This window comes from Lonchura striata, chromosome 4A (assembly GCF_050655825.1).
Source record: "Lonchura striata isolate lonStrDom1 chromosome 4A, ASM5065582v1, whole genome shotgun sequence".
Taxonomy (NCBI): domain Eukaryota; kingdom Metazoa; phylum Chordata; class Aves; order Passeriformes; family Estrildidae; genus Lonchura; species Lonchura striata.
Genome location: NC_140742.1, coordinates 2,513,706 through 2,539,241, shown reverse-complemented (window position 1 = coordinate 2,539,241; position 25,536 = coordinate 2,513,706). Strand labels below are relative to the sequence as shown.

Sequence of the window (25,536 nt, the reverse complement as noted above, 5' to 3'; positions counted from 1 at the left end):
TCTCAGCTCTGATTTGAAGATTTCCATTAATGAAGATGTCTGTTCCTCACAGATGGAATAGACTGCAGAACACATCTTCTGCAGTCACCAGGTTTTCAGTCTGGTTAGAGCAGATAAGATCATTATTGCTCTATCACGAAGCTCACAGAGCTTTAGTGTTGGATGATGTTCTCATAGTGGTTTTTAATCCATCTGGCTCCATTGAAACAGGCTCCATTACCCCTCAGTGGGTACCTGCTGGTACTGGCCAAATTACTCAGAAAACATTTTATTGAGTTACTTTCTTTCAGGGTTGATATTGTTTTAAGTGGTGCTGTATTTCTGTGCATTATCTTTGCACATGCATCATTCCCAGTTTGGGGCAGTCTGTGATAGTTTATTGAAATGTAAATAATTTACTTTGGTATATCTTGAGAGAGAATAGCTTTTTCTCAGGGGAAGCATGCTAGATGGAGGATGTGAGATGTGATTGCAACTTGCCCAACAGTGTCCCTCTGCCCAGGACTCTCAATTTCATTTTTGGATTCTGCCAGTGACACAGCCTCAGTCATGAGAATAAAGAGGGCATAGCCATTTGTGTTTTGTTTTGTTGCAGTTGTTTTAACAACTGTCTTTTCTATTCTTTTCTTCTGAAATGGAATTCATATTTCTAAAGCCCATTCAAGTAAAGAATGATGTATATGTGCAAAATACTCTTATGCTACAGGCTTTTTGTCACATTTCTAATATCTGTTGTCAGTTTAGGGCAGTTGTTGTACATTTGTGTTGCTGGGAGAAGGAAATTTACTGCAATGCAAAACCCACAGGATGTGAAAATGCTTAATGTCTACCTGGAAAGTGTGAGAGTACATCACTGATAAGGAACTTTGCACAGTTATGCTGATAGGGTGATGTGCTCCTGGAGTGACAAGCAAATTATTGATTGGAGCTGGAGAACCCTCTTTGGTAGCTGCTGTTTGTCTTCTCTTTCTTCTGTGAGTCCTGGGGGATCAGCTGGGAATTCAACTGTAGCCACTACCAAGAGTGGATTTACAGTCTTTAACTGTGGGGGAAAAATGGGGAATTTCTTTGGAGGCAGGGATGCAAACGAGGCAGAGAGGGAATGTGCTGGCTGGGTTACAGAGAGCCAGCACGAGGGCACAGAACAAACGAGCAAATAATTCCCTCCCAGCTCGGGAAATCCCAGCCACAGCTGCCTGATCTCCTCCATCAGAGACTCTCAGCTTTAGCCATTATTTCTGTTATGGAACAAAGGAATGCTGGTCCTGAGCCCCAGGGGCAATTCCAGGGATGGAGGTGAGGGGGACCAAGCGCGGCCCTGGGTCCCCTTTGTGTCACACGGGCACGGACTGGAATCTGTGCCCAAATGTGCTCATTTGGGATGTGACAGGACATTTCTCCATCCCTTCTGTGTGTCAGCTATCTGCAGCAACACAGCCCAAAGTCCTTTGAACTTCTGGGGAGAGGCAGCTGGTGTGCTCCAGGCTGCAGCTTGGCTTCTGGTTCCTCCAAGAACCGCTTTGAAACCAAAGCAATGCTGCCAACATTCTTTCAAACAATGAGCCTGCTTCAAGAGTTTAATATTACTCCATGGACTCTCAGGCAGGCATTGGGTTTTCAGAGAGGGGGTGGTTTTTTTTATCAAAAAAAAAATAAAAAAAAAGAAAAGCTGTTTTTTTCTTCTTTTTCTTTTTTTTAATGCACAAGAAAGAGATCAAAGTTCCTTTAGTTTATGTTCTGTGCAAAAGTCTGAGTTTGGAGCTTCATCTCCTCGTGGTTTTGATTTCCCCATTGCAAATACCATGGTTGTGTGTTTACTTTGTTATGGATTTCAAAATGTCTAAATGTCTTATAAATCACAGTTTGTATTTCTGAAGCTGAATCACCTATAACCAATTGTGCAGCTCATCTTCCCCTTCCTGGCTCACCTCAGGCATTCCTCCACTTCTGAATAAAAAGATTTTTAAAAAGCCTGGGCAATTAGCTATAACAGTAACTACCAGTATTTTTGATTCTTCAACATCATATAAGACTGCCAAAAAACTCTAAAATTCACTCCATTAAAGGGAGTTGCTGAAGTCCATGACTTGCCTTGGTTTCTGACTCCTAATGGAAACACATTTCAAACTCTGCACAACCACAAGATATTTAACAATAAGCATTTGCTTTCCTCTAATTTTTCACTAAGAACCAATATGATTTTAAACGAAATAGGATTCTTGAAAAAATTATGATTAGTCTCTGGTGTAAAGGGTCCTGAACGTGTTTGGTAAGGCAACAACAAAGAGCACAAAATGAGCAAAGCTGGTTCTGCAGATGTCTGGAGAAAATACTGAGATAGAATTGAAGTAGAGGAGCTTGTTGCTTCTGATGGTTTAAGTGCCTCGCACACCCACTGCATGCTCTGAGCACAATAAAATGTTCTATCACACATTCCCTTCATCATACCCAGCGTAAGATCCATACTCATGCAATAATAGCAGAGATAATTAATTCTGGCTTAAGTATTTGGGAAATTATTGAGTGCTGCAATTACAGACTTTCCAAATGACAATCTGTAGAAGCAAGAAGCTGCCTTTACATTCCCCCCAGATCTGAGTGCACTGACAAACTTCCCTTCAGCACCAGAAGGAAAAAGCCCCGGCAGGAGTGAATCTTAATGTAGTATTAATTGGGTAACAGCTCCGAAACACAGAGGGTGCATTTAGAACAGGACAAATAATCTGAAACACAAGTTTGATGAATTCCCTTCATCTCTGTGCTGTGGCTGCTGCAGCACTTTTGTTTGTATTGATCTGAACGGCGTGGAAGTTTTCTTTCATCTGTCATTTACATTCATTTTACCTCTTGCAATTGCCTCTGCCAGCTTTACATGCTTGTTTTCTGGTGAATCTATTAATAAGATTTCCAGTACATCAAAAGAATTTCTATTGGGCAAAGGTAGAATATAATACACTTGAGGTGTAGGAGGGCTGCTAACTGCAATTTTACCTACTAAAAGTTATTAATGAGTTTTGTGAAGTAAAGAAAATAATTGGAAAGCATAATGCTAATTGCTTGCTATAGATTTTCCTCTATTGCTTACTTGTTTAGCGAGTGACTTGCAGAATGGAATATTTGCACCATAGCTTTTTCTCTGATTGCAATATGCCTTCTGAATTGACAAAAATAGGCCCAAAGGTCAAATTAATTAAAAACACTAGGAGAAAGAGCACAAGCTTAATGCTGCAAGTTTGTATTTACATGTTCTTGCCTGAAAAATGTGTGAGGTGCATTTTGTTGTGTGCAAAGCCCAGATTCTGTATGCCAACAAAAACAAGAAATATCTTAAAGAGAAGAATTAAATGGAGTTCTTTACTCAGGACAATTTCTGCATGATGATGATTTTAGGGTGAGCAACCAGGGCACTCAGCATGGGTTTTGGGCAGTGTAATTGATGCAGGATGCCCACAGTGTTCCCCTGTTACCCACATAATTTTTGCCAGCTTTGCCCACATTAATGTTATTGCCTTTCCCCACAAACATTTTTCCTGCTGCTTTATTCCAAAATCTTCCCTGGTTCTCAAGTTTCTACAGCAATTTGCCTTCCCCTGAGCTGTAGGAGCACAGAGCAGACCTAAAGCCTACATTTGCTCCTCCATGGCTGCATGTTACCAGGGATTTCTGCCTTTCTGGATCAAGCAGAGCAAGCAGTTTCCTTTCCTAATCCTGACCTTGGTGTCAGCCTTGCAAAAGTACTTCAGATTTATGGTTTGCAAGTTCAATGTGGATTATATGGAGAGTAATATTTACCTCTGATTTAACTGAGCTGTGCATGAAGTACATGAAGTGAATAATCCTGAAGCAGTGATTGTAGGGGTGTTGATGTTGTGTGTGGCAGGTGAGGACCAGAGGCAGCTCTGAGAGCACTCAGGGAGCTGCAGGAGCAGCATTAGCTGTGCTCTTGCCCTTCCCTCCCCAAGCCCCTCGGGTTTCTCAGCTCTTTGGGGCACTTGAGAACTTCCCAAAAATGCAGGGACTCTGAGGATTGTGCTACTCATGAGCACACAGCACTGCAGTTTTGGGATTTAGGCAGTAAATGGCTTGGGACCAAGCTGTTTTTAAGCAGAGCACTGGGACAGAGGCTGTGGGTGGCTGGGCTGTGCAGTCAGCAACCCAGTGAGGAGGAGCTGCCCTCCAGTGATGCCCAATCCTCACTTTTAGGACTTCTTCCCTTTTTCCTCTTGGTGCTTTGAGTATTTTTTGCATGAGCATCTTTCTCTTGCTGCTGCAGTTACCACGTGAAGCTCTGCCTGGGTTTCTGGTCCCTGTGTGTGGCTGCAGCTCACAATTTCCCCTTGCCCTTTGCCAGGGGAGCTGCCCAGGTGCCAGGGCTGGGCTTGGCAGAGCCAGGTCCTGGTGGCAGAGCCCAGTCCAGGGGTGACCCTGCTCAGAGCTGAGCTCTTGGAGGGGCTGCAGGAGTCCCACCATGGGTGCTGACACAGGACAAGGGCAGCTGTCCCTGCTCAGCTGAAACAGCAGCTCTGGGCTGGCTGGGAGCAGAAAAAACCTTCCCCAGCCTTCAGCTGGATCCTCTCCTTTTCCCTCGCCCAGAACTGCAATCATTCCTCCCTGCAGACTAACGTGTGCTGCATTTCCCCAGCAATTTGTGCTGCTGTGTTTTGCTCCAAGATGAGTGAGTAATCTTAACGCTGCTAAAGAATGGCTGCACTGAATATGGAAATAAGCTGGGAAGATTTAAGGAACAAGGGAAGGCTAATGGCTTTATATTTTGCTTTGCTGAAGTGACACAAGTGGTGAATTCTGAAAGACAGTTATATATTCTGATTATCTGAAAGGGCAATTGCAGAGGCACCGCTCTGGAGGAGCGAGGGATCATCTCAGTGATACAATGCAGCACTTCAATTTGCAAAATTCTTCCCATTTGCAAATAGATATTTCAGACATCCATTTAAGAATGCATTATTAGTAGTTAGACTCTAGTAACTTTGAATATTTCATGTATTCCACTGTAAATAAGAGCTAAATCTTATTCATTATCACCCTGGTAATATAAGCTGTGAAAATAGTGATGCAAATGGGAGATTTCTGACTTTAATCAAATAAAACACAATCTTTTTTCTTAAAACAGCTTGGAGAGGAAAATAGATCTTTCAGATGTTTAAAACCAAAGTATTGTTCACCATAGCATTTATCATCCAGAATCTTTCTTATTTACAATAAGAGAAGATTGAAAGAATGCGAATGGTGCCAGTGAAAAATTCCTTTATTTCAGTATGTGGAATGACTTATCTTATTGAGAGCAAAACTTTTATCTTACAGTTGGAAAGGGAATTTCAGGACAAAACTTTTAGTGAAAGTTTTCTTGATCCATGGAAATTTTTCTGGACCACTGGAGTCCACTGGAGAGTGTCCTGCTGATAAAAGTGTCCATCCTAGGATGCTGGAATTCACTCTGTGCAAATCAAATGCAGCATGAACTGCATCACTGCTTGCAAATTTTGCCCTAAAGCTTTATTTTAGGCATGCCAGCAGGTAAAGTCTTGCTTCTTCCTTAACCAGTTCACCTAAAGGTGGAGTCAGAATTGCTGCCTTGAGAATGCACTCAGAGGGGTGACCTTGGTGGCCAGAACACTGTAAATTTAAAATTAAGGATGGGAAATCAAGATGGTTAAAAGAGATTTTCTCAAGGCCACAAGGATAACAGTTGCAAGGATAACTCACTGATACAGGGAGCAGAAAAGAAAATGTTTCATTCCTCTCTGAGAAGCTCTTGAGTTTCCTCAGAGTCCATTTTGGGCAAGGGGAAACTTTTTGTCCATTTTTTCCCTTCTCCAGAAAGAGCAAGTTGCTTTTTTTGACAGCTGCTGATAAAATGACATACATTCATTTTATCCTTGCATTTTATCTCTCATCAATTCCCATTCTAGCTAATCAAACACTTGATATCAAACATTATAGATTTCCTGCTATAACAAATAAAATGCTGTTATAATAAAGGTGTGCTGTCATAATAAATGGAGTGAGATAGTGGCATGCCAAAGAGCTGCCTTGTTACTCATTTTAAAATGAGTAACATCTTGGGAGTTTTGGTTTTTAATTTTTTTAAAACCATAATAAAATGAATTCAATTCAACAGCTACATGAATGCAAATCAAACATAAAGTTATTGCTTCTCTGTATTGCATGAACTGCTTTATAAACATCCACACTGGGAGGAGAGATTTTATTTTATAGAATGAAATGCAGCTGAATGTTGCACTACTACTTGAACTGGAGAAATTAAGAACAGTCATTGCCCAAATCTTATTTTGCTTCTGACTTTGGCACACTTGCAAGCCAAAATTAGATAGAAATCCCTTTTTTTGGGAAGCACTAATAAGAACAGCTCCGTTTCCTGCCTCAAAAATGATGAAAGCACATTTCCAGGCCACTTCAAGTGAACACTTGTTCAGCTCCTGGGGTTACACACACCAGTGCTGCTTCAGAAAGATTTGACCTTTACAGGAAAAACTGAACAGGAAAAAAAGTTGCAAAGGGAAATAGGATCAGGTGCTTGAGGTTTCTTCCAGGTCTCTCTAGCCCTAATGACCTGATCAGGGTTGATTTTAAGGGTTAGCCTTGCCTATGATACAGGAGGACCTCACTGGAGGTTTGTGAGTAACTCACTGGAACATTTATTATTCCATGAATCCATACCTTGCCCATGAAGAAACATGAAATTTATTTATCTGAGCCATGACTGCAGTGTATAATTAGCACTATCAAATTTGAGCTAGAGGCACATGTATGTTTATGAAAGTAGAAATTCTCCTCCATTTCAATATTAACACAAAGAATTCACAATTCTGATAAAGCCCAGTCAATAGTTCTGCTGGAAAAGGTTCATGGGGGCAGCAGTCAGAAGTGATGTCAGATATTGCTGAAATGGTTCTGTGTTATTGTTTATTGCGATGTTCTTTTAACTATAAAATGGCTTTGCATATCAGATATCAAGCATTCAAGATGATAACATCAAAGATGATGGAAATTGAAGAATGTACTAAAGAAAAAAATCAGAATTGAGATTTTCCTCTTTTTCAAACTTAGCAACAGCACAGCCACAGTGCAACTTTCATGTGTAATTTTTATTTAATCACATGTCAAATTGAAGGCTTAGATGAATTAAACTTTAAAAAGCATGCTTTCAGCTATCATTTCAACATCTAGCATGCAATAACTGCCTTTCAAAAACTAAATAAAATGTTTGACATGCTTTAAATGTTATTTTCAATTTTATTTGCTTTTTATTTCACTTCTTTGTTGTTATTTCAAGAAGCTCAGAAAATACAATTTAATTGCTAAATGTTGCTGGGGAAAGTCTTATGAGAGATCCTCTGGTACAAGGAGGATTAGTGCCTGGAAATAAATACCCTTTGAAGCCGTTAATCAGAAATTTGGGAAGTTCCAGGTTCATAATGGGTTTGTTCAGCAATGATTTGGGGAATGGGTTTGTTCCATGATCTCAGTGCTGTGAGAGGACGAGGGGAATGTTTGCTTAGCCCCTGGTTACTTCAGTGAAAAATGGAAAATTTGCTTCTTAAAGAAAAGTGTTGGTTACAAAGCCCTTCCTTTTCCTGCCTGCATGGTGAAAAATTAGAATTTTATAATTCTAATAAAGATTTGTAGGGAATGGTATGTTTATTCACAGCGCTGTGGATGCATGTGGGGACTTATTGCCTTTTAATGGACATGTGCACTCTTGAGAACTCTTGATCTTTTTTTATTACCTTGACTAATTTCTATATGCATAGAATTTCACAATAGGTTCATGTATATTTATTCTGCTGATTTTGCGTTATACTTACAGTTAGTTACACTTGTACTTAGTTTTTGTCAGAAAGTACAGAAAAAACTCTTGGGTCATTCTGCCCTGTCTGTTTTAAGGTCTGTGGAGTCTTTCTTATTTTTTTTTTTTTTTTAGCTAGGATAGTTTTACTAGTGCTGTAGTTACTAGACTAAACAACATATTTCACTTATATTAGCAAGCTCAAAGTAGTACATTTTACTCAAATCTAAACGGATTTTTATTTTGTTAAATTTTCACTCTGTCTCAATGGGAAGGGTTTCACAGAACTCTCTTGCAATGGCCGAGAGCTGCAATATCTGACATTTTCCTTATCAGCTGGCTGCAGTTTTAGCTGCCTGCAAGAGGAGCCTGCAGGGACCTGAGCCTGTGATTCCTAAAAGGCACCCGAGTAAGTGAGTGCTGGAGGTACAAGATAGTCCTGCAAGATTATTCCTCATCACTTGAGAGAATTCTTTGTGTGAGGGAATCCAGCTATAAGATCTGACAATTTGAAGTCATTTCCATTTGAGCAGGTGTAGGGGCACCATCTGTTCTGCTGCTTTTCTGTGGAGGTAGTAATACTTTCATTGAAAATGTACAAATCTGTCTAAGATAATCAGCCATGTTGAATTTCTATTTGTCTGGGCAGCCAACTCAGCTTTTATTTGCCCTTTTGAAGTTAAAAGATTATGCTTCCTGCATCTAAATAAATTCAAAAAGTGGGAGAAGTTATTTAAATAAATAAAAATGAAAACCTAAAACTATTTACTTCTCTTATACTAATCTGCACTAATAAGATTTTTAATCACAATGAGAAAAAGCAAAAGTATTTATAAAATCTTCTCTTTAGAAGGCATTCAAATACTGTATTTTCCCTTAGTAATTAGTGAGGGTGTAAGATAGCAGTTACTAATGTTAATGAGATTAAATTAGAAGGACTAGCAAAATTTATAACAAGAATGTCAAAAGGATTCTATTGGATTACTTCTGGAAGTTGAAAGAGCTGAAAATGCAAAGTCTTGCCAATATTCAAAAGGGTAAATATGGTAAATTGGGAAAGCAGCAGGTCTGTTTGATTTGACAAACAAATAGACAATCAGGAGCTGAAAGGAAGCAACCAATAAATTTGAGCAGTGTTTAGAATAATATCTGAACTTGTTCAATGAGAAGAAGAGCTTGTTCAAGTCTCATCTGTGTGAGATGATAATTCAGGTTATTAGTGTTGGAAGCTGGGGGTGATGCTTTTTTATGTGAGGTGGGGAAAAACTGCTTTTAATGCCCACTAGGCTTGGACTTGTGAAATCAGCTGGGTATTGTCACTTTGCACAATGCCTCTCTCCTTCCTCCCGAAGATGAGCCCTTCATTTTTCTTTTTGGGAAATAAACAACCAAACAAAACCACCCCCACACTCCAAACCCAAAAACCAAGCCCACTCCTATGCAAGATCACTGCAGGACCCATTAAATAAATCATAAAAGGTCACTGCTAAATTAGAAAAGGTGAATGGAAGAATGATGTGTTGCTAATGAAGTGTTTCTATTTGTGTGTGATAATGGTGAGCAATTTGACGTCTTTGTAGATACTCCAAGAAAAATATAGATCCCTGCTGGCAAAAATGGAGAAGTTTAATTTGAGTGAAAAATCATAATGATCTGTATTATATATTTTGCCTATGACAAAGCCATCAAAATAATGTAATAAAATCTTAGATTTAATGTGCCAGGCTGCAAAACTTATGGGAAATACAGACTTATAAAAGAGTTAAGAGAAACTCTTTGAGCTGTATTTGTTGTGCTTGACACTACTCTGTATGGGGAAAGGAAAAATGAAAATACTGGCTTGTCTCTGTTGAGTTTCAACACAAAGACATATTTCCCACTGGGTTTATGGTTGGATCCTCTCAGGCTGTTTGGTTTAATGTTATTCTGAGAATTTTGCTCTGATAGTTGCTGAGTCCTGTTTGTCTCAATGAAAGCCTGTACAACAAAAAATTGCTGTTTTGGAACAAAAAGTGATAGTTGAGGATAAACAGATAGGTGCTGGAAATTGTACTTTGATTAGAGATCTTCTTTGCTGCTTATCCTTGAAGATAGTTGTTTTCTGGTTATTTAAGGCATTTCATATCCTCCTAACATTTGAAGTAAACAAGCAACTGAGAAAATTAAAAATTTATTTGACTACTCCTTTATTTACTGGCTGCTAACAGTGGAAAGAAATGTTCGAGTAGTCCTGTTCTTTTGTGTTGTCTCACAGCATCTCCTAAATAAGGTCTGCCTTAAATCAGAATTATCATCTAAATAATATAATTAATTCAGCATAAATTAAAAAGTAATGTTTTTCCTTTATGATCTCCTTTTAAATGGATATTAATTTGCTTCAATGAATGAAGATAATAAGGTTAATAGTTTAATGTTCCTCAGTTGATATCTGCTGCTTTTTCTATTACCTTTTTTTCCTTTTTGCTTATAAATTGGCTAACCCCTGGTGTATAATACCAGAAATCATCCCTTCAGTGTATCCAAAGCTATTTACTTAGACTCATCTTTTATTATTCCCACTGCCACAGTCTAATTATTGTAGTGAAAGATTGAACACAGAATAGTTTGGGGCTTTGATCAGTCTTCATATAAATTTCAATAATGAGAGTAAAAGGTTTGCGGTTTTCTGAGATAATTTGATCCCTCCAGACACACTCAGCTTTTACCAAAGGCAGTGAATGCCATATGAGACCTCTGACAGCATTTGTGTCTGGTCTGTGGCATCTCTGCAAGCAAAATGTTTTCCTCATACCAATGAAGAGTAATTTAATATTTTTTAAATGTGGCAGAGAAACTCTAGACTGCTGCATGGTTTTTTTCCCCTTAAATTTTCACTTCATTGTCCCCTATCAGTTTAATTGTCTGTATTACAAGTTCCTACATCAGAATCCTCTAAGAATGCATAATAGGTTTGCTTGCATTTCTCTCTTTTTGAAAAAGTATACCAACTGTCATCCAGATAAATAAAACAAACCATAATCCTTGTTATTCTATTACTATCGGTGCTGGCTCCCTTCGGAGATAAATAGAAAAGCAGCTGGAGACTGAGGATATTTTGTAATCTTATGAATTGAAATTTAAATGCCTCAAGGAGGAAATTTCCAAAATAATTGTGACAGAAGATAAGTCCTGGCTTTTGGCAAAATTTTATTAGAATTACTTGTTCCAGATAGTTGTCTGACGCCTGCATGAATTAAGAAAATGGCAGCACTGACATGTAGAGGAATAGCTGAGGTTTTTTCATCTTGATAAATTTTTCTGAAAGTGCTCTGTCATCAGTGTTATCAGGTGTGACACACTCAGGGACACAATCAAATTTAAAATCATGAGCCTGTAGCTGATGCCAGTTGATTTTAAATCATATGGGTCTGATCCTTCTGGCTAATAACATCTCAATTTATGCAAGTAAATATTTACCATTTTTAAGTGAACATAAGGGTTAGTTAGTAACATTTTTAATTTTGCTTGGGGTATGGGATTTGTTTTTTCTCACTGGGATAGGCAGTTCAAAAAGGGCTGGTGACTTTCTGGTCTCCTTTACTGTCAGCTGGTTCAAAACCTTTGCTGTATTTTGACAATGAACCCTGAAAATAAATATTCCTTTGTTTACACTTGGGGAACCCCAGATGCACAAAATGGTAACCAGTTGTAGAGAGCAACAACCATTGTGCTCCCAGTCATTTTCAAAATCTAGTAGTGGTGTCTAATGCCTAATAGTGTTTTAAGAATACTTTAAATTCACTGGTAGCTTGTAGAGGCGAGGATATAACACAACACAAAGGCCGTGCAAACCTCACAAAATGCAGCTTTTACAAACAGCTCGTGCAATGGAGGTGGGTTTTTTTCATACTGTGAATACCAAACTCATTTCAGATGAAAGAAACAGCACATTCCCTTTCCACATGTCTTTGCTGTACATCTGTGCAAGCTGGGTGCAGTTTTGAATGCAGGGAGCAAATGAGAAACATTGCAGGAATGGTTTCACTGGATCAACTCGACAAAACTTCACTTATTTGGGCTTTGAGGAGAGAATTGATTGGCACTGCTGGTGTGGATGGGGCTCTGAGAGGCAGCTGGAGTGGAGTGGAATAGGTCACATTGGTAATTTCTGTTGAGCCACCTGGGTTTTGGGACTGTCAGAGACACTCGGTGCATTTTCACCCACAAGAATTGTTCAATGAGCAATTTTTGTGGAGACCCCAAAAGTGCAGTGAGGGCATTTGGGGGTGTTAGCTGTGACACTTTCACCACCAGAACCTTTCCCAGTGGGCTGTCAGGCTGTCCCAGCAGCACAGAGGGGTTGTCCTCTCCCATTTCCATCCCATGGAATTGGGAGCCATTCTGTGTTCAGCTCTTCAGAGCTGCAATGTCTTGGCTTGATCTGTTCCAGTATTTCTCAAAGATCTGCCAAATGAGAGAGAGCCTAAAATCTGCAAATTTGATAAACAGGAAAGCAGGGCTGGAAGGCAATGGATGAAATCATCTGGAAAAAGAGAATGGCAGGAACAATGAACGCAAAGTGCTACTCTTAGGCTGCAGCAATCGATGGCAATAACCAAAAAGGGAACAAGGAGGAGATCAATAAAGAGGACCTGGGCATTATGACGTTTGGCAAGGACACAAATGTGTTGTGCTGCCATGGCAAAGGAGCCTGCAGGAGATGTGAAATGATCCTGCTGAGTGCTGTCAGGACCTTGGCTGGAGCTGGGTGCAGGGTTTTGGGCAGAGCATGGAGCTGTGAGCAAGCTCAGGGGGAGCAGCCAGAGAGAGCAGGAGCACTGGCAGATTGAAATAATAAGGTCTGTTTATTCTGAAGCAGAATAAAGTGCCAAGTGCCAGAAAGATGAGTGGGAATAAGCAGACCGTGATGGATGGGGCTGAAGAAGTGATTTATTTTGTAACAAGAAGGAGGCAGGTTCAACATTAGAAGAGAAGCTCTCCATTAGCAGCGCTGAGGCACTAAAACAGGTTTTTCTGGGAAAGTCCTGAGTGTCTTCCTGGTAGCTGGTGGGAAGTGCTGTCACTCTGGTCTGTCTGGTCTGTCACAGGTGAGGCTGGCGCTGCCGTGCTCTTGGCTGCACACGCTGCAGAGCAGCTGTCTGTGGGCACGTGTAATGATGTCACTGTGACAAAAAGAGATGTGCAAAAGTGGAGGAGCTGAAAACTCAATGGAATTAGCAAAAACTCAATGTAATAGAATGTTTTCAACACAGCCACCCTATAGGAACCAAATATCTAGGGACCCCTGACAACATCTGCTCTGCTATATACACTATATACTTTTTTTTGCATAATTGCATCAAAAGTCTGGTCTTCAGTTTTGCTAATCCCAGCAGTTCTGCATCCAGAAAGTTTTGCATTGCCTTTTAAATGGAATTTTGAGTAACAACAACCTAAGAATATTTGAAAAAGTTTGTTTTTTGGGTTTTTTTTTTTTGAATCTTCCTGTTTCAAGTTTCCAAACCATGGATATCAGACACATCAAAACGAGCAGGAGAGCTGCTTATTTTTTTGTTCCTGTTTTCTTTTAATACTGGGAGAGATTTACATTTCAGTTATTCAGTTCCTAAATCATGCAGGGTCACTTAGGCAATGAAAACTCTGTCCTATTTCTGGTTCTTTGTTTCATCTGGGCAGAGATGCTTTCCATCCTTACCTCCCTGGTTCCCAGCTTCCAGCCTTTCGCAGTTAAGGTACAGGTCTGTGGTATAACAAAAATCAAAGGAGTTGTAATGAAATGTCTGAAGGAGAGCAGGGGAATCTACGTTTCATTCATTAGCTTAACGCCTGTGCAAAATCTATTAAAATTGCTTTCAGTACATAAGACTTGTTGTTGTTTGTTCTTTCTCTGCCTCAGAAGAATCCAACAGCATTATAAATGTGTCACATTTTTTAGGCCCAAAAGTGTGGAACAGCTTTTAATGGGAAAGAAAATGTTTTTTGAAAACTAGAAAACTCAGCAGTGAAATAAATTGAGCCTCAAAAAGTGATTGAAATCTCCAAGTCAATATTCAAAAGGTATCCAAAGACTTGTGAAGTCTGACAGAATCTCTTTAGTTTGAGTTGTCTTTCATTTTGCATCAGGGCTTACATTTTTAAAAAACATCAGCAAGCAGTGCTGTCAGGTGCAGCGGGTCTGAAAGCAGCTCGTGAAAGCCTGAAATTGTGCACAACTCTGGGTGTAGCGCGTCCTCAGCAGATAACCAAACTGATACATTTCCTAAATTGCGTTGAGCAATTACCGATACCGTGGTGGAAACCGTTGTCATTCTGTTCCTTCCTTGTAGCCCCAGCGCCGCGTCACCTTCCACCTGCCAGATGGCTCCCAGGAAAGCTGCAGTGACAGCGGGCTCGGAGACCACGAGCCCACCAGCGGGGCCAGCACGTCCCACCCGCTGCCCCTGGGCTTCCCCCAGGACGAGTTCTACGAGCAGGCGTCCCCCAACAGCCGCACGGAGGGAGACGGCAACTCCGACCCCGAGTCCAGTAAGTGCAGAGCTCTGCTCGCCTCACCCATCCACCCATTGCAATCAATCTATCAATCAATCAATCAGTCACGGGGATTTTGCTGCCTCTGGGTAATTATCAAAAGTGAGCGCTGGTTTCCGCGCGGCTGAAGGCGCGCTCTGTTTCTGAAAGCGGGAGGTCGGGCGGGTGGGAGTGAAACACTGGGAGCTGTTGAGGGTTTATGGATGAGCTGGAGTTTTTATGGACCTGGTGTGCTGTGCACAGAGGAGCTTTCTGAGGAGGTTAACGCCGCTGCCCTAATGGTCGTAAACACTGTGCTGAGGGAATTCGCATGTTTTAATGTTTCCCTTTCTGACTACTGTGTGCTGTAGTTTAACAGGGAACTCGTGGGTGGTGAGCAGCTCTGTGAACACAGTGCAGTCTCCAGAAATAAGGGTTTCTTGATTCGCCCCTTAAAAGCAGCAATGGCATGTAGTAATAATCTCAGAAGAGTTTGTCATCTTCTGCCATTGCCACTGCCTTCTTGTGGTGTCAAAAACAGAGGCAAAATCAACAGGAGCGGGAGCTGTGGGCACTGGCTCTGCTCGCTGTGCTGTGATGTGATAGCCAGTTGGAGACTCCACTGAACTTTAGTCAGCTTTTAATTGTCCAGAGGCTCCTTATCTGGATGAAATTGAACCGTGCCATTGATAAAGAGACACCTGAATGTCCCTAAGCCCCCAAGGCCTTGTTAGCGGCTTAATAAGTGATTTAAAAATACATCTGTTCTGGGCAGAACTTGGCCCAAAAGGTGGATTTCGGCTGCTTTAGTGTATCAGGAGTAATGAATTAGTGAGTGCTATGCACCTGAAATGGCTGTAGAAGGTAGTTACACTTTGCAGTGGCAAATCCAGCATCCAGCAGAGAGCATTCCCTCCATTCCGAGCTGGCTGTGCCACATTCAGCCTGGCTCTTGGAAATCACCTCTGCCTTTGCTGCCCAGGACTGGAGCCTCAGGGGCTTTTTGCACATGTGACGTGTATCTTCTTTTTTCTTTAACTTTTAAACTATTACCTAAGCTTAACTTTAAAATTTGTAAGGTGATATGTTTCCTTAATGCCAGAATATTATGTTTTCCAAGTTGATTGACAGCTGACAAGAGCCATCAGAGGTTTTTGATCTTGTGTTGGAAAATCATCATTTGCTTTTGTGCTTATGTATTTGAGGCTGTAATGTACCCTTAACAATATTCTAGGCAGCCAAACTGGGTTCTTCACATAGTTAAGCTCTAAAGGGCTACAAATACACCCCAAAGAAAGAAAATATCAAGTTATATATTATTTGTTGCTTTTTCTTTGCATGCTCATGGTGTGAATTTTCTTTCCTGCTCTTTATTGTTGTTTGTGACTGATATTTATACGTTACTGCAGTGAGAATGATGTACATGAAATCAGCATCCAGGGCCTTTCCTGCAGAGAGCAGGGGACAGGAGCTGGTGTAGAATTCTCAGAACAGGCATGTGCATCTTGTCCTGCCATTTGCAAAGAGGTTCAGGTTTGGGATTTGCCCATGCTTTTTGTGCCCAGGCTTTTTAATTTCAGAACAAGCATGCACCATGACTCTTGTAGAATGTGGCTCTAAAAGTAACTCAGCTCTGACTTCTGAACGTCACTGACATACATCCCTGTGAGCAGGCTAAGCAGGCATCAGATGTCTTTCCAAGTGTGAAGTTGAAGAAAGTTTAATCACCTGTCTAATTACCTGACAGTTCAGTTTTAAACTTGAAGTCGCAGATTAATTAGAGTTTATTTTATGTGAAGATTTTTCTTCCTTTCCAACTTGTATCTTATTGAAACAGTTTAATTGAAGTAGCACGAAGGTTACAGCAGGGAAAGCTTCTTCTGTGGCCCTTTTTAGTGTTCTATGCTTACATTAATGGCAGCATCTAGTGGCAGGAACAAAAAAGCAGATTTAGGTAGATGCTGTGTGCTCTCCTACATCTGAGGGGACAAGGGGAAGACCCACAGCATATTTGTGTCCAGTGTGCTGCTGCAAAGTGACTTGGTGCAGATGACAGCAACCCAAAATATCTGATGAGCCTGAGGTTCATGTGGTTCACTTGTGCATGCAGGACACATTTAGCCAACAGTGAAAAAGTAAAAATAGCTCTGAATTAATTGTTTCTTTTACAATCTTCTTCTGGATTTTTGATTGGTGTTTTTTCTTTATTCTAATTTGGAGTGGCTTGATGCATTCAAAGCATTTCTTGTCTTCCTTCATGGACTAAAATGTTGTTAATGTGAGAGGAGACAGTTCATACAGCAGAACAGGCATGGCCTTCATTCCCTTCCAACATCTTTAATATCTGACCTGTCTTAATCTGAAACATTGTCTGATTTGTCAGCTGGTGGGGATTTAGTTCAGCTTTGCCTGCCAAGGAGAGAGATTTGGGGTGAAATGATGTCAGGAATGTCCAGAACCAACCAAGTGCCCTATGAAAGCTGGTGGCAGCTCTGCCATCACTCATGGCCATGTTCAAAAGGGTTTTCTTCTTCTTGCTTTTCCTGACTACAGTCCTTTGGTGCTATTTGTTTCTCTGATACTGGAAATTGTTGCATTTTGGAAGCTTTCCATTTACTAGCAATAGCTAAGCATTTATTGCAATACAGTGAAAAAGATGAGCATAGCAAAATAAAATAAAGAAAAAAAAAACCCTGAGAAATATTGGTGGGAGAAAGCTTTACAAATTCACATCTGATACAGGACTGAAACAAGGAGGGGGAAAAAAAAATAACCATAAGGTTATAGTGGTTAGAAAACTGTGAGAAATTTATGTGTAAACCTTTAAAATTAATTGACTGTGCTAATTAAAATTAGAAATAGGCTGTTTAAAATGATTTGTCTTCTCTTACTTTAGTTCCCTCCTTATAAAAACATAAAGTTCAGTGTGGTAGATGCATCATAAGGAAGAGATGCCAATAAACTGTCACACTAAGTAAATAGCAATATAAAAAGCATGTAGGTCTGTAGGGAACCTTATCCTTAAGTAACAGCACTCTGTACGTGGTATTCAGATATTTTCTCCTCATAAGTTGCTCAAAGAAGGATGCTCCAATAACTCCCCATGCTAAGGATTTTAACCAAACCATCTTTTTCTGCTTTCTTTTTCCTCTCTGTTTAAATACAAAACACACTTCAAGCATAGACAAAGACCAAAAAATTCTCTGTCTGGACTTCCCTGCAAATTCTCTCCCAGTGGTGCCCTCTCAGTGCTGTAAGCAGTGATGCTCATCAAAGGGGTTGAAAGGTGCATGTAAACCTCAGTTCTACTGGGTTATTTAATACATGTGTAAGATATTAATGACAAATTTTCATGCTTCATCTGTTTTTATAGCCTTATCGAAATCTGTTTTCTTTCCTCTAGACAATAAAATTATTTTACTTTTGTTTGGAGGAATAATAGAATACGACTAGTTCAGCCAAGAAATTGGGCAGAGCAAGAGGAATGATTGCAGCTTGGGGACAGGGAGTGTGGAGGGGAAGCCAGAAAACCTGAAAGTAATCTGCAATTAAATAATAGCAATCATTTGGTATGAAGAAAATGGAAGTATAAACAAAGCTAGCTGAAAATTAAAGTTAATGAGGCAAATCACACTGAGATTTCAGGGTTTCAAACAGGAGGAAACTGGTGTATTAAGGAGAGGGGGTCTCCATGAAGAATATTTAACATGAATTAGTGACTAATAAACCAAGAAGGTTGCATTGAAAATCAGCAAGTGTAGAGCTAAAAGGGAATCAGTCAACACCATAAGTTTGTGTCCACGCCAAGCTGGTGTTGCCAGAGGTTTCTGGATGCTTCTTTTTGTCTCCCAATCCTACCTTCACACTGCTGAAGAGCTGTTTGGGTGGGCTGGATTGAAGAATTCCTGTGGGTTCCACCCCTGGGGAGGGGAAAAGGTAAATTTTAATTCCATGGATTCCCCAGTTCCATTTGTTCCACAAGGCACAACTTGTGGGCAGCACATGGGTAAATGAGCAGGGGGGGCAAAGCTCTGCTGGCTTTAAGTGATCATCAGAGTGCAGAGAATCAGTCCTAGCAAGAATTAAGCCTGCAATCCCTGGTGTTTAACCACGTAAGAGGGAGGTTTGCAGCAAGCAAGACATCTGTTCATGATTAAACACAGCATATATTTCTTCCTCAAAATTAAAAGCACGCTTTCACCTTGACTTAATTTTTGATAAGGATGATGTTGATGAGCACAAAGGCAGGCTGATGAAGAATGATGATAATGGCACTAAAAGTCAGACCAGGTTCAGTGCATTCATGTGGAGGAGAGGAGATAATCCTCCTCCCAGGATATCAAAACTAATAGTGTTTTTTCTTATTTTTCTGTAATTCTGGCACACAAAGTGTCAAGAAAAAATAAAGCTTTAGTCAAGCTCTGCTACTGGAAAGCATTTACAAAGAAGAAGCTGAGATATATATGAATATAATGCAAGAAATGGCATCATGGCTTTCCCAAGAGTAGGATGAGATTAGCTCCATTATCTCACCTCCATAATATGTATTTTCAACATTGGGGAATACATGTACAGTTAATCTATATATATATATATTTAAGGACTAATAACTGTTATTATGACATTAGGGTGGAGCCTTAGTAATTAAGAATGAAAAGACGTAGAATAATACAAGAATGGAAAAGTCTCCATAATTATCTTCATTAAGGAGTTTGGCATTAAAAAGCGGGAACATGTCAATGAAATATTCTAGTAGCTCAAAGCCAAGCATCACTGACAATAGAGGAGGAGGTGTGCATGACACGAGAATTGGATTTTGCTAAGGATTTGAAGTAATAGCAGTGGGATGAAATCTAATAGTTGAGAGTCATTCTCATAGGAGCTGCTGTATGTAACTAGTATATAAATCACCAGCTGAAAATGACATAGAGAAAAAAACCAACTGAGTATTACAAAGATAAACTATAAATCACCAATACCTAATGTGACTGTGAAAAAACCCTGGGTTACTCCTAGCAGAGAGAAAAAAAGAAGAAAAGAAAAAAACCCAGGGGTTGCTGACACTATAAGAGGCCTGTTATGAATAGTGTTGGCTTCCCACATTAAAGAAAGGTGAATTTGAATGAGAAACAGCCAAAAAGAAATATTAATAACAGGAATGGGATGCTTATATACAGAGAAAGGAATTATTATTGGCTTGTCCAGACTGCCAGGTAAAGGGGCCTGGGGCTGCTCTCACACCACGGCAGGGAGTGGAAGCCAAAATTGGGCTGGTTCTGCCTTCAAACCAGCCAGGGCTGGAAATCTGGGAGCTGCAGACAAGACCAGTGGGAAGTGCACAAACAGGGCATGAGAATTCAACCCGGCTGTAAAAAGGAGCTTGGTACATTTGTGAGAGAGAAAAGGCAAATTAATTCTGTGTGCGTGAGAGCAGCAAATCCAGCGTGTCAGGCACGAGGTGACTCTCCATGGCTGGGAATGTGAAATCCAGGGCTGAACGTGTTTGCTGAGCCTCAGTTCTGCTCTGGGCTCCAGCCCCAGCTGGACACGGGGCTGGTCACCACCAGGCCACACCAGCACAGGGTGACAGGAGCTGGCCCCAGCCCTGCCCAGGGACAGCCTGGGGCTCCTGTGACTCTGCCTGCTGGAGAAGAAAGGGTCAGCACAGGCTGCAGACAGGCAGCTCGTTCTCCCTGGGAAAACGCCTGCATTTTCTGCCATGTTGACTTGTCTGATAATCAGAAACTCTGCAGTTGCTGAAATATACTCTTGAAACATCATCAATAAGATGCTCTGGCAGCTGGATTTCAGACATCATGCTGGGGCATAAGAAAGCATAAATCTACAAAGTCTTAAGTTTCTTGTTCCCTGTCCAAAAACTGGACTGTCAACACATAGAATTTTTTTTTTTTTTTAAGCTATGCTTTCAGTTTTTTCCTTCCCATCCTCTGTACTTTTTATTTCCACAGAAAGGTTGAAATGTTACAGCAATATTTTAGTTTGGTAGTGGCTGAGTTATAAACACACTTAAACCTAGCTTGAATAAAACAGAAAGAAGCTGTCATTAGTTAAAGATAACAAATCTCAGGCTAAAATACATCCCAGTCTCCCACATCCACCCATTGGGCTCTTTAACTTCTGCTGCACTGGGCTTTTCTAACCCCATGGCTGAGCACTAATAATTAAGTCGGAAAGTGCTGAGGTAATTAATCTTTCTGAGGCAAAAGAGTTTGATTGATCTTCTACCTTTAATCAAATTAGCTCCATGTAGGTGGGAGAATGTAGTGGCTGAGCAGGGCTGTGTAGCACTCAGCGAGGTGCCAGCCCCAGCGGTGACCTCGTGGGAGCCTCCAGAGCCACCTCTGAGTATATTCAGCTTTTATGGGATTTAAAGCATGGGGATCTGCAGAGATGCCCACCAGGATGTGCTCCCCACTCCTGTTTTCAGGTGCCACCCCTTAGGGTGCAGTTTCTCTCTGCGTGGCATGGGTTTGAGGGCACGGCATGACACAAGGCTTCAAGCTGGGTGGATTTTCCAGATGTTTCAGCTCTTTGTTTCTAAAAATAATTTTAGTTATAAGAGTAAATTATAGTTATATTTCTGATTTTTTAAATCATTTTAATCATAAAGTTATAAAAATAATTTTAGTTATAGAGAGTGAAGCAAGCCAAGAGAAACTGCTATAAAACAAAGCATGATGGTATTCTGGATTTGTTCCTGACTGTGAGTGGGTAAAAGGGCACACTGGAGAGGTCAATTTGCAATGATACAGATGAGTGGCTTTTGCAAGCAGATTTTCACTTGTACCTGAGAGGATACAGATTGCATATTCAGAAATAATTCCATGATTTGGTAATTTGATCCCTTAGTGCCTGACTTAAGAGTTATTAAAGCAGCTGACACAAAGAGGGGAAGATGGACAAAGAAAATTAAATTAAAAAGTGCAAAAGTAAAAAGATTGTCCCACTCGGCCTCTCAGTCAAACATGGCACTATAAACACAGACACTGAATTTTAAAATTTTATACTTTCTATGTATAAAGAGCACTCTTTATGAATTCTTTTTAAAATAAATTTTAGATATTTTCTTGCTGATATCAGAATATAAAAACCTTGATCTACCTTTTCTACTCTTTGAAGAAAAGGAAGATAAAAGCAAGTTTTCTGAGATGCACCATATTCTTTCATGCAAAATCAATGGAGATTGATGATGAAAATCAATGGGGATAATATGCTGGATTTTCCAGACTTCATAGTGGGATGAAGTAACTCAGGCAATACTAACATATTTGTGAATGCAGCTTAATGTAATTCTTGACTGAGGTTTATAATAGAAGTTACTCTGTCTAAAGTGATTAGAAAGAATAGCTCCACCTTACAGCTGAGAAATCAGTCATTTCTCACAGAATAATAAGACTTTAAAGCATTTGTTTTGGTGGGGGTATTTTTAATAATTAATGAGATCTGACATCTATAAACAGTGATTTAGAGGCAGATGTTCTGTGATATATATTTATGTTATCACTTAAGCTGACATGGTAATGGATAATCCTATTTGTTCTGTTTATGAAAGTTTTAAAATATATTGCCATGGTGAGCAGGCTGGTGGGCCAGAGGAGGAGAGGGAACAAATTCCTTCCCTCCAGTTTTTCAAACTCCTTTCAACTCTGGCTGTCTCAAACTTTCTTTTCTTTCTTCTAAGAACAGAAAAACAGATGATGCAATTTCTCTTTTTTTTTACCAAATCAAGCTAATCAGTCGCTGCAAGAGGAGCTTTTAGCAATATCAAATATTAAGATTTTTTTAGCATTGAGTTCCTGTTTTAAAAACAGAAATATGGGAGGGGGGGGATTGTCTCTTTTATATAATTTAAGCCATATGAAAAATTTCATGATTAAAATTTGATTTGAAGCATCATAATTTATTACTTGATTTCCACTGTGATTAATGAAAAATATATTTAAAGACTGTCTGCAGCTACCAGTCTGTCTTAGAAATTAAATAGAAAAATTGTATTTGTTGAACAAAGCAGATTCCCAAGTGATGGTGCATTTCAAGTCACAACATTTGCTGACTAAAAGCTGATCAACTCAATAAATCCAGTCATTGCTGTTCTTGTTCGTGGAGAGATGTGGTCATCCTTTAATCTGATGCTTTCTTTAACTGGACTTTTGGTAGGGAAATAGGATTGATCCAGTCTTGAAGCATGCATTAGGAACAACTAGAATTGTTCCAAAAAGTCATTTGCACCCATATATTCCTGAATAGGGGAGATATTTTTACATTTACTCTTCAAATAACTGTTATCCATCTGGAAAAGCAGAATATTGTTAATTAACTGGTTTTCTGCCTTCTTTTGAGGTTGTATGATTGGCATTGGGATCTTTTTATTTTCTGGTTATTGTCCAAACCTTGACTTTGCTGTAGCCCAGGAAGGAAGGGCTCCAACCCCTTTTGCAGGGGGACACAGGATTTGTGTCCCTATGCCTGCTGCTGGCCCAGCCACTGGAACTTTTCTGGTCACTGACGTGATGTATTCATTCTGAAAAATAAAATATATGTGTCTGGGTTGGTCTGAAGAGACCTGAGCAAAATATTTATGATTATACTTTTGGATTTATATTACACCAGAGGTGGAGATCCTCACCTTTGTGTTCAATACCCATAAATAATGTTGCTGCTTCCTAGTTAGTGGCAGGATTTTGCAGGGATTTGCTTTACTCCTAGTGCTGTGTGATTCAGTAGTGCTCTGATTAATTCAAGTGACATTCTAATTGTTGTTAAATGTTTTCAGAGTTAACTCTGCGTGTTGCTGAAGTCAGCAGCTGCAGAAGTTCCAGACTCGTGTATCCATTTCAAAATTCTCAGCCCGGCCTCGTGCTGCCTCAGTTGTTTGTACACATCCATTCCCATGTTTCAGTTGGAATTAGATGGTAAAATCCCTGGATTACAGGGAGAATTTTCCTCTGTATTTGTGGGCTCTGAGCACATGGTGGCTGTTACACTGATTTTCTGCTCCCAGTGCAATTGCAGCAAAACCATCACAAATACGTGTAGAATAGAAGTGGAGCGGATCTGTATGCTGTGCTAGCAGTGCAAATCAGGCCTTGTTTTCATTTCACCTGTAAAAACCAGTTAGCTCAGGGATTTCTGATTGCCCAAGGTCCATTCCAGTGCTGCTGCTGCTGTGAATGGAGTGGGCAGGCAGGAGCTGGCACTGCTGGGTGGGCCAGCAGCACCCTGGGGTGACGTGTGGCTTTCAGAGTGACTTTGCTGCCAGGTCAGCTGGCACAGGGAGGTTCCTGTGGTCAGAGGTTTGTTTAACCAGCTGTGTAAGGTGCCTGGCAAACGCTGCCCTGCATCTGTGGGGCAGCAGCACTGACCTGAGGACTGTGTTTTGCAACTGCTTTTGTGTCCCTCGGGTTTGTGTCACTTCAGCCATGGAGAACAGCACTGATAGCTTGGCTGGGGTGGGATAACAGGGTTGGGAGAGACGTGGAGCAGGACTTCACAGCTTTTCCTGCTCTGTGCTTTGGAATCATCTCTGCTCCTGCCACGCCTTGCAGCCAAACAGCTCTGTTGGGATCCTTGTCCTTGCAGCACCTAAAGCCTTGGAGCATCAAATTAAAGTTCTGCCCTTATAATAATAGTAACAATCATAAAATAATAGTAGGAAGCAGCAATTGATCCATCCAAAAATGCTATTTCCAGGTAAAGGGCATGGCTGTATGGTCTGCTGGACTTCAGTTCCTCCAATTCAAAATGACCCTGTGTCTGTGGAGCACCAGCAAGAGCAACCAAGCTATTCCAATAGTTGTTCTTTCATCTGACTGATGTTCCAAACCCAGTGTCCCAGGAGATGTGTCCTCTATAGGGTGAGATATTATTATAAAGTCTGGCCCTCATCTACTACTTTAAAAGAAAGCAAACCCTTCTCTACCAAGAAAGGCTTTATTCATGTCACACACTAATCGTACACCAAAGAACTATTTAGAAATAGAAAGACAGCCTTTGCCTCTCCTCCTTAGTTGTAGTACATATAAAGAAAAACAGTGGCAATAAAAGGAAATAGGAGTGGTGAGAGAAAGCCCTTTGAAAACTATAAAGGCAAAAATTATTTTTATCTCATTAGACCTGATATTAAAGCTTTTCTTTATACACATTCTCTTTTTTTTTTTACTGAGGGTCAAATATCACCGATTACAGATTCTACTGGGGCAGACCTCTCATCCTTCTGTCTCTAAAATTATCTCCTTATTTCTCTTTTTTTGTGAAGATCACAGGAATCTTTCTCCGTCTGCCCCCTGATTGCCCGAACCTGGAATGTATTCACAGTATTGTGAAAAAAAGGTCCATCTGTAAATGAAGCAGGTCCTTTACCTTGTGTTGCTCTGTCCTGTGGATGGAATTGTGGATGGAATTTGTTGTGTTGGTATGTAGGGTCATATGAGAATTAGGAGTTTAGATTATTACAGAATGATTTGCATGTTTAAAAGCATATGAACAGTTAAAGAATCTGCTTGGATATTGAATTATCCACTTTTCCATTAAAGGATTCATAATTAAGAGATGTTAACGTTTAGAAAAAGGATGAGGTGCTTCCTCCTACATTTTATTTTATTTTATTTTTTTATTTCACATCTGTGAAGCTACAGAAATATTTTAGAAGTGTAATACTATGAATTACTCTGGAGCTAGACAAGGAGAAGTCTTCTTGTTTGCTTTCCTCTCCCTGAAATCATCTGCTTTCTGATACAGCTGAGGCTATTTCTATGGAAGGAGCTCATGCCTGGATCATTGCACAACTCCTGGCTCTTAATCTGTGCCAGAAAGCAGCAGTTTGCCAAATCCCCATGCCAGCTTCAGAGAAGCTGTTGTCCCTGTCACCCCGGAGCTGGCACAGCAGCGAGGGAAGGTTTTTGGGGCTGATCAGAGCAGGGCATCAGCGCCAACACGGAGCTGCTCCATAACCCCAGTGAGAGCCCAGGGGGAGCAGGAGCTGTGTCTAACCAGAGCCTCTTGACAATCCACTGAAATGGCAGAAAAATCAGAGCCTGGCACTGCAGCCACAAAGTCCAAGAGTGTTAAGAGATCTCAGAGCACGGGAAAGAAAATGAGATTATTCAGTGCCTGTGTTGGGAATGAATCATGATAAGGATTACAGAATCTAAAATATAATAATTTATCCACTTAAGATGCCC

The 25,536-nt window shown here is 40.4% G+C and overlaps 1 protein-coding gene across 4 annotated transcripts in view; it reads left to right on the top strand.

The window, feature by feature from the left end:
* PCDH11X (protocadherin 11 X-linked) overlaps positions 1 to 25,536 on the top strand; it is a 433,677-nt gene that overhangs the window by 293,769 nt on the left and 114,372 nt on the right. For 3 of the 4 annotated variants that reach the window (XM_077786474.2, XM_077786472.2, XM_085570454.1), the window contains one exon: positions 14,155 to 14,353. The exons of the other annotated variant lie outside the window; for it this stretch is intronic. In XM_077786474.2, coding sequence (XP_077642600.2) covers positions 14,155 to 14,353 — 199 coding nt within the window. The remainder of the gene's footprint in view (positions 1 to 14,154; positions 14,354 to 25,536) is intronic. 4 annotated transcript variants of the gene reach the window in all.